The 19,599-nt window shown below is 36.5% G+C and overlaps 4 protein-coding genes across 4 annotated transcripts; 1 reads left to right on the top strand and 3 right to left on the bottom strand.

The window, feature by feature from the left end:
- Nucleotides 1–63: 63 nt before the first annotated feature.
- On the bottom strand, nucleotides 64–4,453 carry LOC116301468 (hydroxylysine kinase). The gene is made up of 2 exons (XM_031710531.2): nucleotides 3,799–4,453; nucleotides 64–2,243 (listed from the first exon to the last, which is right to left on the bottom strand). The coding sequence occupies exons 1-2, from the start codon at nucleotides 4,270–4,272 to the stop codon at nucleotides 1,608–1,610; spliced, it is 1,110 nt and encodes a 369-aa protein (XP_031566391.1). The 5' UTR covers nucleotides 4,273–4,453; the 3' UTR covers nucleotides 64–1,607.
- Nucleotides 4,454–9,247: 4,794 nt separating this feature from the next.
- Nucleotides 9,248–11,106, bottom strand: LOC116301467 (core alpha-(1,3)-fucosyltransferase-like). The gene is made up of 2 exons (XM_031710530.2): nucleotides 9,809–11,106; nucleotides 9,248–9,692 (listed from the first exon to the last, which is right to left on the bottom strand). Exons 1-2 carry the CDS (start codon nucleotides 11,104–11,106, stop codon nucleotides 9,689–9,691), a joined length of 1,302 nt encoding a protein of 433 aa, XP_031566390.2. The 3' UTR covers nucleotides 9,248–9,688.
- Nucleotides 11,107–14,823: 3,717 nt separating this feature from the next.
- Nucleotides 14,824–16,145, top strand: LOC116301466 (core alpha-(1,3)-fucosyltransferase-like). The gene is given in 3 exon segments (XM_031710529.2): nucleotides 14,824–15,298; nucleotides 15,300–15,362; nucleotides 15,364–16,145. Coding segments are annotated over 3 exon segments (1,044 nt in total). The 5' UTR covers nucleotides 14,824–14,977; the 3' UTR covers nucleotides 16,024–16,145.
- Nucleotides 16,146–17,024: 879 nt separating this feature from the next.
- LOC116301459 (G protein-coupled receptor 161-like) lies at nucleotides 17,025–18,499 on the bottom strand. The gene has a single exon (XM_031710521.2). The coding sequence runs from the start codon at nucleotides 18,392–18,394 to the stop codon at nucleotides 17,168–17,170; it is 1,227 nt and encodes a 408-aa protein (XP_031566381.2). The 5' UTR covers nucleotides 18,395–18,499; the 3' UTR covers nucleotides 17,025–17,167.
- Between the last annotated feature and the right edge of the window lie 1,100 nt (nucleotides 18,500–19,599).

The raw sequence follows: 19,599 nt of genomic DNA, 5'->3' as shown, positions 1-19,599 counted from the left end.
TATCATAATACGGATAACATGTGTGATGCCAAAGTACACGAAAAGAACAAGCAAGCATGAAAATGGGCATTGTAAATATGTATTACGCCATGGAGCTTTGGTATTTTGTATACTAAAATACGGATAATACTGCGCGATGCCAATATGGACATGTTATATATAATACGGAAAATGTGTGTGATGCCATAGTATATATCACAGTGCACACGGAAAGCACAAGCAAGCATGAAAATGGACGCACATGGAAGTATCGCCAAGGATGCCTGCTGGAGATTTCCAATTGGAATTACAGTGGATGAAGAGCTACTCTGTAGAAATGCCACTGCCAAATCCCATTTTTATTATTATCGTTATTATCATTATCATTATTATTATTATTATTATTGTTATTATTATTGTTATTGTTAATGTTATTGTTATTGTTATTGTTATTGTTATTGTTATTGTTATTGTTATTATTATTATGATGATGATGATGATGAGAGTTACACACCTCTATTGCCTTCAACAATTGTTGCATCTGGGTCAATTTATATAGATTTATTGTATTGACCCAAATGCCTCTACTTGAAACAACTGTTTCTTAGTTTGAAGGCAATCGAGTGAAACTCTAACATATCCTATTCAAATTATACCGCATATAACATGTCAGGAATTATGTTGTATATGAATGGCATGTAGGATGGCACAAGACAGATGTAAGCATGCCAATGGACACACACGAGATCGCAAGATGCCAGTGAATTAATAAGTTGTATATAATATGCATGCTGGCATCTGCATGCACATACAATCAATAATACCAAATTTTATGTATACTACAACGTTGTAAATTTCTATGTGAAATACGAAAGACTAATCCATTGTATGCTTTTACTTATGATAAAAATATGGATATTCTTCCGCCGTCCATACAACAAATAATCTATTAAAAAATAAAGTCTTCTTTGGACGCAAACAACTGAAAGCGAGGCTAACAGGGACCTCTTGAGCTAGACCTCAACTCTTTAGCTTGGGCGTGACGTTGGTCATTTCAGACCACGTGTCAATCTCTTAATTATAAGATTCTTTATTTGAGTTATATCTATTTAGTTCACGTGTCTTCTTATGCGCAACTGTTAATCAAAAAATCAATACTGACTTTGGGAACACATGGTCTGAAATGGGAACGCATTATGCCCAATATAAAAGGGACTATTGGTGGTGCCATTGCCGTAGATAATTGACCACTCCGGCGCTAGCCATCACGTGGTATAAATTTTATTGGGTTGTGGTACGATCACCAAAGAGTTCGGACATTCAATTCTCGGCTTTCGGTACGAATGTACTGACTTTTAAACAATTTATTTACCTGATTTGTTGAGTTAGCGTCATAAATACAAGCAAAATACCATTTTTTCTAATTTGATTGAAGCTTGTCTTACTGCTTTTTAGAGAAACAGTTTAACAAACCAAATAATTTGCTCAAAAGTCAGTACATTTGTACGGAAGTCCAAGAACAATGTCCGGCCTTTTTGGTGACCGTAACGCAATTCAACACGATTTATACCACGTGACACCTAGCGCCGAAGAGGTCAATTTTGATAGGTCCTAACATATGTATCCTATCACTTGTTCAATGGTTGATTATTTTTTATCGAATTCCTGAGCTTTTCTTCGCAGACGTGCCATATTTTCTCAACATCTTCCTTGGAACGGCTCCAGAATGACCTTATTGTACTGAAATACTTGTTCAAGCAGGCCTGCATTGACTTGTCATCTGGCTGCTTAATTACATTACATTGTGAATGCAGCGCTATCTGAGTTAGACGTGCTGCGACAAAGTAATACAACAACTCCAGTTCATGTCTGGACAACGGAAAAACGGACTGGTAGCCAGCCAAAATGTAACCGCTAAATTCTATTCCGCGGTCGCCTTTCATAAAAAATGCCATCGCGTTTGAAAGCTCACTAATCAGGACTGACTCCATCGTATCTCCGAAGTCAACTACCCCAGTAACGGTATATGGCGGCTTTGATACGAGTAAGTTTTCGCCACTCAAGTCGTTGTGGACAGCGCCTCGCCGGAATTCCCCCAATTTGGGTTTAACTTTGGACACGAATGATTCTTGCACTTCTCGAAACAAGTGTATTTGGTATTCATCTGTCAAGCTTACCATGTATTTTTCAAGATTCATAATTTCCAATACATCCCATCGAAAATTTTGTTCTGACCTTGATTTCAATCCAGGGTGCGAGAAATCCTGCAAAATTTTACAAAGAAATGTAAGGCTGAAAAGTTTCTTCAAAACTTTTTAAATTAATATCAATAACTAATAACACGCCCACTTTCTAGATGATTTTGCTATCTTGAGTAAAGACCTCATTCGAAAAGCCGGGGCTGTTAGGGAGGAAAGAAGAGAACAAAGAAAAGAAGACATCCAATCCTCTTCTCAGTTCTCAAGAATAAATGGAATTTTTACGCTACGACTTTGTAAGATCCTGCCGTGCGCAGACGGCCCGTTCGCACTAGGCTAAATTTATGTTGTTTTGCAAAAATATCTGTCAACATCAGCCATTTCCTAGTGCGAACGCAACTTCTTTATCTTAGCAAAATTTGTCTCGCTTTACCAAACTTCAAAGACGCCATCGGCCTGCTTCGAAGCAGGACAAAATTTTGTCAGACGTCAAAACTGTCAGATTTCTTGATCCCTAACAGAACCTATATGCATTTGGCGCGAAATCAATTCGGGTCATTAGTAATTACGGTGTCAACATGAATTCAGAGTGGAGGCCCAATTTTGGTAAAGAAAATAACTACCAACCACCACAAACCTATAGGCAAATGTTATATTTTGATTGACATATACTTCTTGCGGATCAGATTTTGGTATCTCGTGGTACGAACACAACAGGCCAAACAATTTTTTATCAAAGCCAATTTCTGTCTTGAATCAAAATGACTCGTACAATTTTTGTCGGTCTAGTGCGAACGGCATTTACATTAATATTATATATTAGCGTTCTTTTTCTGTTAATGTCCTATTCGTATTTTCAAATGGAGTTTTTAATACCAAGAATTACATTTATTACAGTAAGGACACTCGAACCGTGAAAACTTTTGAGGTTTTTTTCAGGTCTCTCTACAACGGTAATGAAGCATTGAGTTCAAAATAAATCTTATTTCCAATCGATGGGCTCAAGGGATGATGTATAGTATGCATCCCAAACAAAAAAATTAAAAAACTTGAAGTGTTTACGGTTCGAGTTTCCTCACTAAAACATTTTGTGATATATGACTTTTGATCAAGCTTGAGCTAAAGTGAAGTCATTTACACAGTTCCTCATTAACCAGTGAAACAGTCTAACAGACAACAGTGCGTATTGTCACGTATAGCATCATGATAATTCACTTACCTTGTACTTACTTTGATCTCAACTGCTATTTTTTATGTTTTCAGCCTGACAATCATGCTCATAAGGTTAAGCTTACATCAAGCATTCAAGATTCAAACTTTTTCACCGTGACGTCAGAGACCAAGAAAATAATTAACAACTTAAAATTCATAATGAATGCATTGAATGCAAAGTAAAAGCCACCGAAGCTTGAATTTATGAATGAAGATGTATTTAATAAAGATTTCAAAATGCTAATAAAATTAATAAGTTTTGATAAACAGTTATTTTACAAGCTTAAGCATGCTCAGTTTTGTAAAATGAAAACCGCGTACTTTTAAAGCTTACTTGGGGTTTTTTACTTCCTTTCTAGTTTTAGCGCTTAAAAAATGTAAATATTGTCACGAATTATACAAAGCTTACCTTGAACTGTAGGCTTAAAGCTCCAACAAGCTTTCCAATCGTGAACATTAGTTCAGGATTTCTCTCCAAAGAATCGACTACGTCTCCAGGAAGAAAAGCTATCAATCTGACAACACAACCAGCTGTCTTGGAAATTTCTCGTGGACTGCCGTCTGCTAGTTTTACATGTGGCATTTTATCGTCTGCTCCCACGACGCTAAATATTTCAGGACAGGGAAAGCCTCTTTCTCTCAAGAATTCCGAAGCTTTTATTTCAGCATCTAATTGTTCTTTTTCTTGGCTGTCCAAGGAATTTAAAACTTTGAGCACAAACTCGCCCGGTTGATCATTATGAATTCGCGTTCCTTTGATGTAAAAATTTCGGTCCGAGAAACTTTCCAGTTCTTTGAGCTTCGAAATATGTGAAAAACCAAATAAAGATTTAGCCAATGACATGGCTAAGTCGTTAGAAACCTCTGGTCTTACCAAACTCATGGCTAAGAATGAAGGTACAGTATTTAGAATAAGAGCTCAGTGTGATGCTATCGGCGTCACTCGCTATTACTATGGAATACGTGACAGGAAGCATCACTTATTTGACCACTTCGGCGTTGCATGGTCTTACGGTCACCAAAAAGGTTACACATTGTTCTTGGATTCTCCGATTGTTTATCGGTTTCTCTAAGTAGCAAAAAAATGATACTTTGCTTGTATCAGGAAGCTACATCAACAAATCAAGTAAATAATTTGTTTGAAAGTCAAACCATTCGTACCGAAATCCGAGAACAATGTCCAAACCCAGGGTAAATTTTTTGGTGATCGTAACACAATCCAATAAGATTTATATCACGTAATGTTTAGCGACGAATGGGCGAATTGATCAATGATGGAGGCACGGTAGCGTGCAACAACACGATGAAATTGTAAACTGATATATTCCAAACATCCGTCGTTTTCCTTTTAAATATCGATTCTGTCCTTTACTGTAAAAACATGCCTGAAGACGCTGATACGTTGAATTTCCGGTAATCGTACTAACCAGTAACTTGATAGATGATTAACGTAACGTGATAGCAGGAGTAATGTAAGTAACTCGAGAGCAGCTTATAATTCAAATTTAATTCAGTATTTACTAGGACGTGCGTTACACTGATACGTTACGTTAATCTGTTATCAAGTTACTGGTTAGTACGATTACCGGAAATTCAACGTATCAGCATCTTGTTTCAAACCTCAAATGACACAGGAAACCCAATAAAGCACTTACTAATTTTTTTTATTCATGAACAAATTCTAAGCACAGGAAAACCAATAAAGCACTTATTGATTTTTTTTTATTCATGTACAAATTCTAAAGCCGGGCTCCCTGTGGCGGGACGCCTTCTGTCGATATAATATCTAAGAGAAAAAAAGCGTACTTTGGTGCCCTTTTGATTGTTGTGATCTTTGTAAAACTCCAGCTACTCCGCACTCCTTAACACTCTTCAGAGGAACACCTTCTGTCGATGCAATTTCTAAAATTCAATTCCCCATGGTAGATCGTCTTCTCCTTTTGTTTTAAGTCATCTTTACTTATCAGACCGTTATTTGATATTTTTTTAATTTCTTAAAAATCTAATCTAATAATGCTAGCGATATTCTTTATTCTATTATTTCAAAAATCAAAAAAGAAAAACGGAAAAAATGAGCAAAAGCGTGAGTACTATAGTGTTTAGGTCATCCATCCCATTGCTAACCCTCCTCGGACGAGCTTGACGAAGTATCTTGAATGACAACGATTTATCCACTGGACCACGGTTCCAGGTGAATCAGCATAACAATAGCTGTGAAAACAATGCACCGAATAGACTACACTTTTTGAAATTACATTTTCAACCGATTCCGTGCGTGGCAGAGATGCAAGGGATTAGCCGATATGGTCTGGGGGCCGGCTGGTCTCTCCCCTGATGCTTCGGCTAGAACATTTTTGCGTAATTCGTGCACCCAAGGGCAGAAGGATTTAATCGCCGTCAGGTCCGAAGTCCATACGCCGCCTCAGCTCTGCGGATGTCTCGGGGGTATGGCACAGTGGAATCGTTTTTTATTTATTTATTCTTTTTTATTTCTTTCAATTTTCTTTTGGCGGGTTGGAATCCCATCTTATCCACATAAAATTTCTCTTTTTTAAAATCCATTTTTTTAAATTAGATTTAATGCTTACCGAAGTACTATGTTCATTCGGGTGGATGTAATCCTGACAAGGACTGTTTGATGTGACTGACGTTTCGACAACCTGAGCGGAAGCCATCTTCAGACTAGTCAAGTGAAGAATAAAGTCAGATTGGTTATATTTATAAGGTTAAACTTTCTAGTACAGTTACAAAGGGCTAAGGTCCCAACATCTGACGTAGTCTTATTTTATATCACATGTATTAGGTCACACATAGATTATGCCATTCTCTACTTTCACATCCCCATAACACATTGCGTCTTTGGGGGGTAACCAGAGGGTAAAAACCCACTTATTTTGCTGAAGGCCGATCAGACAATGTTGACAATACCTTGTTTGTTATCCAAAGATAAAATGAAGAAGTTAAAAAAAAAAAAAAAAAAAAAAAAAAAAAAACCAGAAAAAGATAGAAGCTTGAAGACATTTAAGGAAAATTTTAAAACATTATTCGTAAGTCAATACATTTTCTGTAAGACCAAAACTCTTGATGATCTGTACATGCAAAAATAACTTGGAATAAACTGATAATCAGTATTGTACAGATAAAAGCAGGTATAGTATAAACTCAATTAAGAAACCTTTCAATAATTGCCCTATTTTACTATGACGTCACTGCTTGTTTATGTAGGGATAGAATCGCCAAATCCAATAGAAAATTCAACAAAATTTGCTCCTAGCGAAACAGTTTAATCTAAAAAGGCCGGGTTTTCAGATATAATATGTGTTATTATGTACTAAAAAATTTTCTGAGCGTTTGCTGGCTGTTCTTCTTCTCTTCATGGATTGATACGGGTTTTAGAACAATTTTTGGTGAATTTGCGTTGATTTGACCGCCTCCGACGACCATGATTATAAAGTATTATTATTATTATGATCCTTTGCGTTTAAACAATAGATTGTTTTGATGTGACGTCATAGTGAAATGGGGCTAATTGGGACAGTTTTTTGATTGGTTACCCCCCAAAGACGCAAAGTATTATGGGAATGTGAAAGTAGAGAATTCCGAATTTTTGCCATGCTCTACCTAGTTATTTAAAGCTAGAACTGGAACGTCTACAAAAGAGAAAGCTATGGCAATTATGTATCCTAAATAGACGACTTGCACTAAGAGGTCACGTGATCAAATCGGCCATTGTGGCTGGCATTCTACAGAAATTTAGCTATGCGAGAATGTAAAAAAAAATGATGGCGGATTCGGGTAGTTTTTTTGGTGACAAAAGGTAAGTTAGCGCATGACTATATGAATGTGACTATAGGGTTCAGTCTTAGGCCCTTTGCTGTTTCTCTTGTATATTAAGGATTTCTCCAACTCTACTAAATCTTTTTGATATTCATCTTTTTGCCGATGACTCAAATTTATTCTATTCTGATAAAGATCTTATAAATCTAGAAAAAAAACTATTAGCCTCGTTCGAATTAATTAAAGTTAATGAATGGTTAAGTGCTAACAAGTTAACTTTAAATGTTAGTAAATCCAACTTTGTTATTTTTACTTCTTGTCAGAAAAAACGTCCCTTTCAGCCTAAACTCTTCATCAACAATAACAATCTGGAACAGAAAAAAGAAACTAAATATCTTGGTGTCATTTTAGATCATAATTTAAACTGGAAAAGTCACCTTCATGGTCATGATTACTATTGTGTTTCCTTCATGAATTATTAATGAGTTTTTGAAAGTTCATGAAATTTTACCGCCGCCCTGTTCGAGTCCCGACGCAGGTGAATTTGGATAAGGAAACCTTTGCCACAAGGGTAGCACATTACTTCCAGAGATTGGACAGCATCAGCCCAATAACTAATTGTCAATGTGAAATACACACAAAAGAAAACTATCCAAAGACTATTCATAATGTTCGTAATGATATGCATCGTTGAATTTCGGTAATTTAAAGAACAAATAACAGATCTTTTAAGCGATCTTTTCATTTTATATTATCATCGTGTCACGTAACTCACTAGCCTCCTTTGCAGACGTTATTTGTGTCGGTCTCTTATGCCTCAGGGAAGGCATAAGAGACCGACACAAATAACGTCTGCAAAGGAGGCTAGTAACTCACGTGCGAATGTGTATTTTATGTATTAATATCAGCATAGAGTGAAGTCATTAAACCAGTGAAATAGATATTTGATTAATACACTTTAGTAGATCTTAATTCCGCTGTTTTCTTTTGTGTCTATTTGACTATTATACACTTTGACTATTATTTTTTATTTCACGGGTTAAATACCTTCACCTTTCGCTGTTAATCTTTGGACAGTTACTTATCTTATTTAGTAATATTCTTAATCAATTTTCAAATTCTTGTTATATTTTAAAAACTGAAAACCGCAATCAATTAAATTAAAATAGAATACTTTTTGTGTTCAATAGAAATCTTTACTTTGGGCGTAACGTTTTGCCCATTTCAGACCACGTGTCATTCCCTTGAATATCATTTCTTTGTTTGTATGCAAATGAAATAAAGAATCTTATTCTCAAAGAAATGACACGTGGTCTGAAATGAAAAAAAAAAAGACTCACCCGAGCTAAAGAGGTCATTGATGGTTTTCAAGCATTGCAAAAAGTCACTAATAAGGCTCCGTCCACACGTATCCGCAAATTTTTGTATCCGCAAATTTTTTTTTGCGGATACAAAAATGTTTGCGTCCACACGCAGCGTATTCGAATCGTTTTCACCGTCCACATGTGTCCGTTTTCGTAGAATTTCCGGATACGGATACAAAAATTTCCGGACACGTGTGGACGCAGCCCGTTCCCGAAAAAAAAAATTGCGGATACAAAAATTTTCGGGTACGTGTGGACGGGGCCTAAATGACCAAGAGATGGCGGCCGTGTTGGTGGGATGGATAAAGGATGCTAATGAGAAATATTTTTGTTAAATATCACCGACCATCAATGAAAATGAAAATGAAATGGCTAGGTCGTGGTGGTTTCGGTGCGCTCGCGATCCTATCCCCCCTCACTGGGTCAGTGGGAGCAGGCTTGTCACAAACGACAACCTCACAAATGAAACTGAGCCTAGTCAGAGGCCCTCTAACTCTACTCTTGGGCTTTCTCCAGCTGATTTGGGGGAAAAAATTTGTCAATCAGAAACGAAAAAAAAAATTGTTTTAACTCAGTGAAGTGCCACTTTAATCTTCCTTGAAATCGTGGATTTTCAGTCTGGATTTTAAGGCCAGCAAATATTAAATTACGTTGCTAATAAGCGCAGTGCTATAATGGTAACGATTTATTTTTATTTTTTTTTAATTGCAATGACGGGCATGTTTTTATTTTTCGCTGCAATCTTCATGACAACCATAGTTAAACTATGTGACAACTCAGTTTTGCAGTGACGTCATTTCTTGCTGTAGTATTGAGCTCATAACAAATTTTTTTATGACGTCAATAGAATAAAATAACCTCAGTGAACAAGGTTTTATGGCAAGAATTGCTTATAAAAGACAAGCCGAAACAAACTACTCATAAAAAAATCAACAAATTATTTGTTTTCCCAAAATTAAACAGCAGGGCCCGGTTGAAGCAAAGGGTGGATAGCCCTATCCGATGGATAAATCCTTACCCAGTGGATAAGTCGACGCAGTTATCCAATACGTTAATCCACTGGATAAGATTTATCCTTCGGATAGCGCGCGCTTTTCACTCTTCGTACCGGGCCCAGTACAATAGATGGTTTGCAATACATAGCATGACTGTCGGTGACTATCTGAAAAAAAGAAAAAAAAAAACCTGAGATTTTACATATTTACAATCCAATCTTCCATTTTTTCAAGAATTTATGCTAAATCACATTTCTGTTCGACCAGCGGATCTAAAATCTACCTTTGTAATAGTTTACGGACTTCTTCTTCATACTTCTCACAAGATTTCTTTTTATCCCAGTAACTACCCAAATCGTCATACACTTTGGGGGGGAGATTAGGGTTATGGAGATCAGCACACATCTGGCATTTCCAAGGATTCATATTTCCTAACTTATACTTGCGTTTCCACTGAAAATACTCATTGTACGCTGTATCGTTCTTATCCAAGTATTTCAAGTAACTCGCTAAATCTTTCAAAGAAGGGAAGTCCATGACATTGATGTACGAGTCTGGAATTGCAATTTTTGAATCGTACTTTAGAGGCCCTAATACGATAGGGACCATGTCATGATTAAAAGAAGTGTACCAGTACTTCTCAGTGACGTAATCAATACAGTTCCTATTCTCGAAGGATAAATAAAACTTGAATCTTTTTAAAAGTTTCTCACAATCGCGTGTTTTTCTATTACAACGATTAGTTTGGTTAAAATGCTTCCCACACGGCCCAAACACCGTAACGTTGACATATTTAAGGAGTTTTGCTGTTACTTTGTCTCTAAGTTTTCCACAGTTACTAACCATCCACGCTATAAACTTGTCTTTGCCTTGAGCATAGTTCCTTTGCTTCTTGTTGATTGACGTCTCAGTTGAATCCAATGGTGTGTAATATCTATAAGGTGCGAAAATATCCGAATCTCTTCGGTAAGTCATTGTCCAGTTGAAGAAACCGTTATACATGTTTGTATTAATAAAAGTATAGTAAGGATTTTCGTGAATGAAGAAAACCCATCTTTGATTCAAACTTCTGTTTCGTGACATCTCTTTCATTGTATTTACGCTTGGTAAGTCTGTTCCATGAAACATTACCGCGTCGCTTCTTGCCAGATCCTTTTTATCATATGTCAGTCTACATCTTGATTCCTTGCAGGATTTGCCATTAAAATGAGTGAAATTATACGTGTTCTTCAATTGTGGCCATGGCATAATTCCAAACCATGGAGTATAGATCAAAACTAGTTTATATTGCATCTCTTGTGACTTGTTTTGTGGGTGTAGTTTCGAATGTTTTTCCCCCTCTACTGTTGCTGTCATTTTCACTTGTTTTCCTGTGTTCTTTATCTCCAACAGCCGCGAACGTATTGTAATCATCGTTTCGTTCAACCTTGCTTGTTTTTCGTTATTCTCTTCGACTTTTTCCATTCGTACTTGTTTCATTGCTGTCGTAAGTTGAACACGAAGATAAATTGCAGCCAGAATCAAGAACAACAACAGAATGATTGTGCTAGCAAAAAATATCTTCTTGAAAGTGAAACGCATTGTATAATGGAAATAATTAAAGAGGTAGTTTTTCTGCTTTATCGAGTTTGATTGTATCTATTTGCTTGCCCTTATTCTGAGAACAAGTCGACTTCGAATCAGCTAGTTTCAGTTAAATAAGATTCTCATAAATGATACTTATTCATGTGTCCCACCATTTTTGAGCTCAGTTACGCTGCGACTGCTGCTGGTCACATCAGGCGATTATAATAATAATAATAATGATAATAATAACTTTATTTAAGTGTCAAGTTAGTATATGTAATAGGACTCCATGCTGTCCAATTAAGAAATAATTGGACGAGGAAAATTCCGAGGACTGACAAAATTGGATGAGGCCGTAGGCCAAGTCCAATTTGGCAGTCAGAGGAATTTTTCGAATCTAATTATTTCTTGATCGGGGAGCATGAAATCTCATTACCTATTAATTATATAGCTGCCTAATTAATCCCATATCAGCAAGACCTGTCCAATTAAGAATATAATGGTGGTATTCCATTTTAAGGCAATGGCTTAGACTGGGTGATAGGGCTGTTATATAGCACTAGTAATAAGATCCTTAGATGCATTCAATGAGGACCTTAATTGCCCTATTTCATAATGACATCACATCAAAACAGAACAGTCTATTGTTTTAACGCTAAGGATCTTGATCGCCAGAGGGGGACAGAATGACAACAACACAAAGAAAAAGACACACAATAAATTGCATTTACAAAACAGAGAAGGGAGGAATGACAAAAAAAAATACTATTAGTATGGAAGGATAAACCTTGACACATAACATATACGGAAACTGGACAATTTGAAGCCAAACTTTCGGAGAGAAAGAAGATTTTGTCGAAATTCCCATTGTTCTCGGTGATTTTGTCTCCCATGTAAACAAACTGTGACGTCATTATGAAATAGGGCAATTGGTAGTTCATATTACGGCCGGAAAGCCTATCATTTGTGTTGTAATATATATAATTATATTGAGATCCTGCAGTCTTTTTAATACCCTTAACAACTTTCAATAACAATTTAAGCATCATAAGGGTGTATATACTTTATAGCTAAAAAGAAAATTTATAGCTCACCGCTAATTAGTCTTACATCCACCACAGGTAGCCCAAGCTTGGTTTCTGTGGTGTCCTGTTATAAGGAAATGTATGGGGAATCATCAAACATTTCAATAAAATCATCAAAACGTGAAATAAAGCCTCGAAATTTTACCCTATCATTGAGAAATAGCACTTCTTTCGCTCTGCGTGGTTATTTTTTGAATTTAGCCCGTTTTAAGGATTTAAAAAAAAATAACCACGCAGAGCGAAAGAAGTGCTATTTCTCAATGATAGGGTAAAATTTCGAGGCTTTATTTCACGTTTTGATGATTTTATTGAAATGTTTGATGATTCCCCATACATTTCCTTATAACAGGACACCACAGAAACCAAGCTTGGGCTACCTGTGCATCCACTGACGATGGCAGAGGTCACTGCCGAAACATGTATGTTAAACTCAAAAGTGTAGTTCTGTTTTTCAAGTACTTAACTTCACTGATCACCTTCAGACCATAAAAAGAAAACACTATTCAGCAAACCGTTTTCGTACGAGTGGCAATCACATACTGGAGTTACAGCACGTTTATACACAGTACGACACGTCGAAACATTAAAATGGCTTTCCATTGTCGTCCAGTAATCCATCCAAACACAACGTGTATTTACGGCTTGTGAATAGTACGGCTACGCATTTGTCGTATCGTTTCCCACCAATACCAGATGATTTGGAATTTAGGCGTGCAATGCATTGTTTGTCACAGCCAAAATTTTCAAGTATTTTCTATTATCTCTCGTCAAAACGAGATATTTTCCCCCACTGAACAACGAAAAAATATGTCTATATATGTCTTGTATCCATCCATGGTTATGTTTTCTTTTCTTTATTTCCGAGGTACAGTGCTGTTATTTGTCGAGCTGAAAAATCTGGATCTAGGAAATATCGATCTACTAACATGCAATCTAGCTAGTCTTTTCAATACCCTTAACAATACCCTAATTGATCCCTCTTTTACTCCGACGAAGGACTAGCGTCCGAAACGTCAGTAAGTTTTTTCATCTTTTCACGGTGTATAATTTACCTTTTCATCATTACTGTTTCATTAGAAACACCGACGCAGCTCACACTAGTTTTTAGCTAGTTATCTCTTCTTGACAAAATGTTTGCTGATTGACGACTTTGAGTGCTTGCTATAGTACTCTGGGCTAAATGAGTCTTCTTTCGTTGTCTGCAGTCATTAGCAAAAATGTTTCGGCTTATAATTACAGCCTTCCAGCTGAGAAATACGGTAAAGTTTTATGATTCAAATCTGCCAACCAGCTTAACGACTACAAAAGAAATGGAGCGAAGCTATTAAGGGAGCTACTAGTCGATATAACATATTAACTCTCTGTTCTCTGTTCTCTCTGTTCTCTCCAAGAGCTAGTCTTATCTTGGGAGATTACACAGTTAACGGTATAATTACAAGGTTTCTGGAGTTTTGGGAAAAGCAAAAAAAAGTTTGACATATAAACAAAAAACACATATATATAGAAAAGTACAATGGAGATTACATCGTGGGAGATTACATGTAATGATTAGAAAGAAAAAAAACAAAACAGCATATATATATAGAAAAAGTACAACAGGGAAGAAAATATATCTACAAAATCAATTAAGCGTTCTTTACTGTCTATACTGATACTGATATACTGATCTACTATACTGATCTGTTGCCGCGGAAAAGCTTTTTAAAGGATTTGTAAAAGCACGGTTTGAACATGTAAGTCATGCCAAGTGTGATGTGTGGGATCAGAAAGAACTGAAGAGAGAGAAATGAAGGAAGGAAGGAAGGAAGAAAGAAAGAAAGAAAGAAAGAAAGAAAGAAGGAAGGATGGATGGAAGGAAGGAAGGAAGGAGGGAAGGAAGGAAGGAAGGAAGGAAGGAAGGAAGGAAGGAAGGAGGAAGGAAGGAAAGAAATTGATCAATTTAGTGTCGAAAACAAGCGAAAAATACTACTTCGATCTTAAAAGAACTACTTTTTTAAAAAGAAACCTTGCAGAGAAAAGCTATTTCTTTTGTTTTGTTTTATTTCTCAGTATGATCTTTCTAACTTATTCATATTTTAATCCTTGCTATAGCTAGATTCCATGAATCTAATTGTGTGTTCTCTTTAGTGAGATCTCAATCTCGTAACCAGAGTCCTCCGGCGCCTTCCTGTCGTCAGTGCCTGGGACGGCGCCCGGTTACCCGTTGACGATAGGAAGGGGCGGGAAGACTCTGGGTACGAGATTGGTGAGATCTTTCAAGCGCTTAGAAACGCGATGGTCCTTCAAAGCACGCATACTCTGATAGTACATGTACATACGAATAAATTTATAAACAACAACAATAAAAGCAATTCGCCAAATCGTAGTGGATTAATTTAAACTTAAAGTTTAAGTAAATCGAATCGAAAAATAATTATCTTAATTAGCTGCAGAATGTATCCAAGACGTAGAACCCATGAGCCTTAGCAGGACGAACCAATTCTTCCTCGTGAATAATTATAATTGACACGTTTACTAAAAATACTTTTCTCTTCTCTTAATTATTTTCCTATTACACGTAGTTTTCTAACCCCAACCGAGTAACAACATGTTGTTGAGAGTTGTGTTTATTTCTGTAGTAACTTGTATTGCTTTGATTACTTTAGGAATCATTTGGTTTCAGGAAGATATTTTTGTTGATTTTTCTCATAAAAGTGTTAGTACAATGAAGATGTACTTGGAACAAGACACTGAGTACGACATTGAACGCTTCCAGGGAAGAACCGAAAATCTCTCGGAGAATAAAGTTCAGTCAAAAAGACATGGCTCACTTCAAAAGACAGAAAGGAAAGCAAAGCTATCAACTGGTTTTGATTTACACGCCACTGTTTGGTCGTCTTCCTTGGAGAGGATTGGAAACGTCTTATAATTTCACTCATTTTAGAGGTAAAACATGCAAGGTAACGAACTGTAGACTAACATATGATAAAATGGATTTGGCAAGAAGCGACGTGGTGATTTTTCACGGCAGAGACATGCCAAGTGTAAATACCATGAAAGAGATTTCACAAAACAGAACTTCGAAACAAAGATGGGTTTATTTCATGCACGAGAATCCTTATTTTACGTACTATAAGCCAGCACCTGTACAACGGTTTTTTCAACTGGACGATGACTTACCGAGGAGATTCGGACTTCTTCGTACCATTACAACTATTACAGTCCTTTAGCTTCGACTGAAAAACAAACTACTCGACATCTAAAGAATTATGCTCAAGGCAAAGACAAGTTTATAGCTTGGATGGTTAGTCATTGTGGAAACCTTAGACACAATGTAACAGCTAAACTCTTAAAATACGTTAATGTTACTGTATTTGGAGCGTGTGGGAAACAATACAATCAAAAAAATCGTTGTAATAGAAAAACACGCGATTGTGACAAGCTTTTAAAAAGATTCAAGTTTTATTTATCCTTTGAAAATAGGAACTGTATTGATTATGTCACTGAGAAGTACTGGTACACTCCTTTTCACCATGACATGGTCCCTATTGTATTAGGGCCTCTAAAGTACGATTCAAAAATTGCAATTCCAGGTTCGTACATCAATGTTATGGACTTCCCGTCCTTGAAAGATTTAGCGAGTTACTTGAAATACTTGGATAAGAACGATACAGCGTACAATGAGTATTTTCAGTGGAAACTCAAGTATAAAATAGATTATCCGAACCCTTGGAATTGTCAGATGTGTGCGGACCTAAATAACCCAAATCTTCCGGTGAAGGTGTATAATGACTTAGATTCTTTCTGGGGAATAAAGAGTTCGTGTGGACAGTACGAAGATAGAATTAGAGAATTATTGGAAAGGTAGCTCTGTACTGGGATACCTGTGCGTATGGAAAAAAACAACCTGAAGACTTCTGTTTTTGAGAAATATTATTGTTGACGTTTGACTTTAAGATTACTTTGTTGTTGTTGTTGTTGTTGTTTTCTTTTTTTGATTTTTTTCCTTCTATATTGGATAGATATATACAATTATATATGTTTTTATTTTTTCTATATCTTATATATATTTTTTATTTCATAATTATATGTTCTATATTTTATTCTTGTTAGAAGCATAGAGACCTTATGTTTTATGCGTCTTTAAGAAATAAATTGATATTAATAATAATATTATTATTATTATTAGAATTATATATTTAGGAGCGTAACGAAAATCATCATCAGATCCACTTATTACATTTTTTGTTGTCGTAACAAAGCATGGGATAATCCTGAATTGATAAAGGTTTAGTTTTGTAAATTTTCAAGTGTTCGTAAAGTCATATTCGAGTACTCAATTGTAAATTGCCTTTGAGAGAGATTTATAATTGCTGTAAAAATGTTAAAATAAAGTTTTCATTATTATTATTATTATTATTATTATTATTAATATTATTATTATTATTATTTCGGTTTTAATACATAAAGTCGAAGAACTCGCCTGTCTTAAGGGATAAGCCGTCTCCAGGATTCCCTGCATAGGAACCTAGATAAGGCCGAAAGATATGTAGAGCTTGCATCGATTATAGGATGTTCTCGCGGGTGGTCCGGCCTTGAAATGTTTTTATCAAACACTCCAACTGTCTGGGCTCTGATAATGATGGATGCAATGTTGCTGGACCAATCAGAGAGCAGTGACACCGACAAGCCGGCTCGCTTGACCACCCAAGTTTTATCCGGTAGAAGGCAAATATGGCTCCTGCAAAGAGTTTCGAGTTTCATAAAAGAATTTTGCGACTAGAGAATTATTTTAATAACAGAAATTTTTATCTACATAAATAGCTTCAAAACCTACGTGATGGATTTTACAAAGCTTAAGACAGAAATATATACATTGCACTTAAAATAAAAATATTATCATGGAAAAAAATATTTCTGACTTAAATAAATCTTTCTTTTTATCTAAGGGTTAATAATACTAGTCTTTTAGATAAGGTTCTCTTTAAGGATGGATTGACTTCTGTTCGATTTTATAGAGGTATTTGTCCGGGTAAGGCGTAGTTTATCTCATCCAGATCAGTGAGTTCTGAGTTGGGTAACTTCATTTGGCTGGTGTCGTCTGTTTCTTCGACAATGGTGGGTAAACACCATCCTGCGATACAGACCTCAGTATCTGGCTCAGCTGTGCCTTCTAAAGCTATCGAATTGACAGAACCATCTGAGACAGACCTCATCCTGAACATCCTAGAAGAAGGAGCTACACAGAACCCTGCTTCTGATGCGCTGATTGGTCTCACAGTGTTATCATATCCACAACAACAACAGAGCACAGATATTAGAAGCTTTCGTGTGTGTCTTCGAATAGCTTTGACTCTGATACCGTAAATAATAGGATAGAGACACGTAACGAGAAAGCTTAGTACCATAGCAGTCACATGCAAACTATCAGGGGTCTTTAACTTAACAGATTCAAGTAGAATAGTTACTATATAAACTCCCCAACACAGTAAAATATTCCCTAAGACAATGATAGTAGTTTTGACAGCTTTTAGCCCACTAATGTTACCAGATGTAGTCGAGGTAATAGACGCCCGGTTAACAACTCGAGCCGGTCGTCCTCTTCGAGCCTGTTGCCTTGCAGCTTTTAAAATATGATAATAAGCCCAACACGTAACTATGAAAGGTAGAACAAAAGTGGTTGTGACGAAGAGTTTAGTGTATCCCTCACTGACGACACTTCCCCATTGAACCGTACAGGAAAACTTTCGCCTTTGATATCCATATTTTCCCCATCCAATCAGTGGAAGAATAGCCGTGAACGAACTCTGTAGCCAAGTGTAAACAATGAGGACTTTCGTTTTTAGGGACGACATCCTTAGAGGATATATTAGTGGGTTTACGATACAGTGGTATCGGTCGATACTCAAAATCATTGCCGTCAAAAGTGAGTCTGTACTGAGTAGTATTGTAATAAAACCAGAAGCTTGGCACCAAATGTCGCCAAAAACCCATCTTCTTTTGGCAATAGATACAATGACAAACGGTAGCACAAAAACCGCGAGAGCTGAGTTCGCAACAGACAAATTGAACACAAACTTGTTGGAGGAATTTGAGTAGAGTTGGACTTTCTTAAAGATCACGGCGGCTACGAGAATATTACAAATGATAGCACCAATCATGATGAAAAATACTGTCGTTGTTACAACTCCATACATGTACTTCGAGAATTCCCCGGGATTTTCGGCGTTGGAAATCATTTCTGTATTGTGAGGCAAATAACATTATCCTTCAAAAAGGTCCAGTGTTGCTTTGTTCAGTACTTCACGACTGCCCTTTTGATAGATGATTAACTGCGGGGTCGATCTGCTTTTGTACCCCAATATCTGATCAAATTCCTTCGCACAGTGTTGAATTTCACTGTTCTTTATCAGTAACGTTTTCTCGTTATTCGCGTGACAAGTTTGATCGGATGTATCGTATGTCAATGGGGAAAAAATCCTTATTTTCATGCTCCAAATTAAGGACAACGCTTCCTTCTACTGATCAACTCATTTCATGTGCAATGTACGCATACGTACAGAAGATGTTAACTCGACTGAAAAAAATCCGCTATTTATAGTCCTATAAATAAGCCGACTATTGCTTTGAATATTAATTAACGATTCCAGAAGCGGTCAGATCTGTAATATAAAGGGGGGCGCGGGAACAAGAAAAATCAGCGTTAAGTCAGACTATGACATGCGATAAGAATAACCAGAGGACTGCCCAATGACATGCTTCTAAAGAAATTGCCAACATATGATTTTCAGAAATGCTGCAGCGAGAGGGGAAAAAACAACGTGTAGAGGGAGCCATTGCCCCCACCCCCCCTCCCCCATTTAAATGCGCCCTGCGTGTCAAACGGCACAAGTGTTATAGAATATATTATATAACAGCCATTCCCATCTAGATCTTATTAAATCTGTTAGAGAGTCGAATGTGTTTTAGATTGTCCATATTTTTTGGGTGTGGTTTCATTTGAGCTGGTCATACTTTTCTCGAAATAAACTTGAAAACATTATTTCACTTTATTTATTGTGATTTTACTTTACTTATTTAAGCAAATTCATCCCAAACTCTAAAAGACCCGTTTAAGTCTGCCTGTGTGAAGAAAAAGGAAAAAAAGATGACCTTGTCCGGAAAAAAACAGAGCACGTGTTTTGGAAAGTGTTATATAACATCATATTCGTGTCATTATAATCATTCAGAGAAAATGGCCTATTGATAGTCTCATTTTTTGGGTGTGGTTTGAGTGGGCTTCAAAGAATTTTCGCTCTTAAACTCTTTGAATGATGCTAGTTTTAAGATGAAAAGTCACCCATTTTAATTTATTTTTATTCTTTATATAGTTTTTTCTTAATTTTGCTCGCCGTGTGCCTGAGACATGACACAGGAGAGGAGAGCACGGTACAGAAAATATTGG

This window comes from Actinia tenebrosa, unplaced genomic scaffold, assembly GCF_029948245.1.
Source record: "Actinia tenebrosa isolate PJP-AT-01 unplaced genomic scaffold, QUT_ActTen_1.0 PGA_scaffold0__85_contigs__length_37466705, whole genome shotgun sequence".
NCBI classification, from domain to species: domain Eukaryota; kingdom Metazoa; phylum Cnidaria; class Anthozoa; order Actiniaria; family Actiniidae; genus Actinia; species Actinia tenebrosa.
Note: the sequence above shows the minus strand (reverse complement) of the source record. Positions and strands in the feature narration are given on the sequence as shown.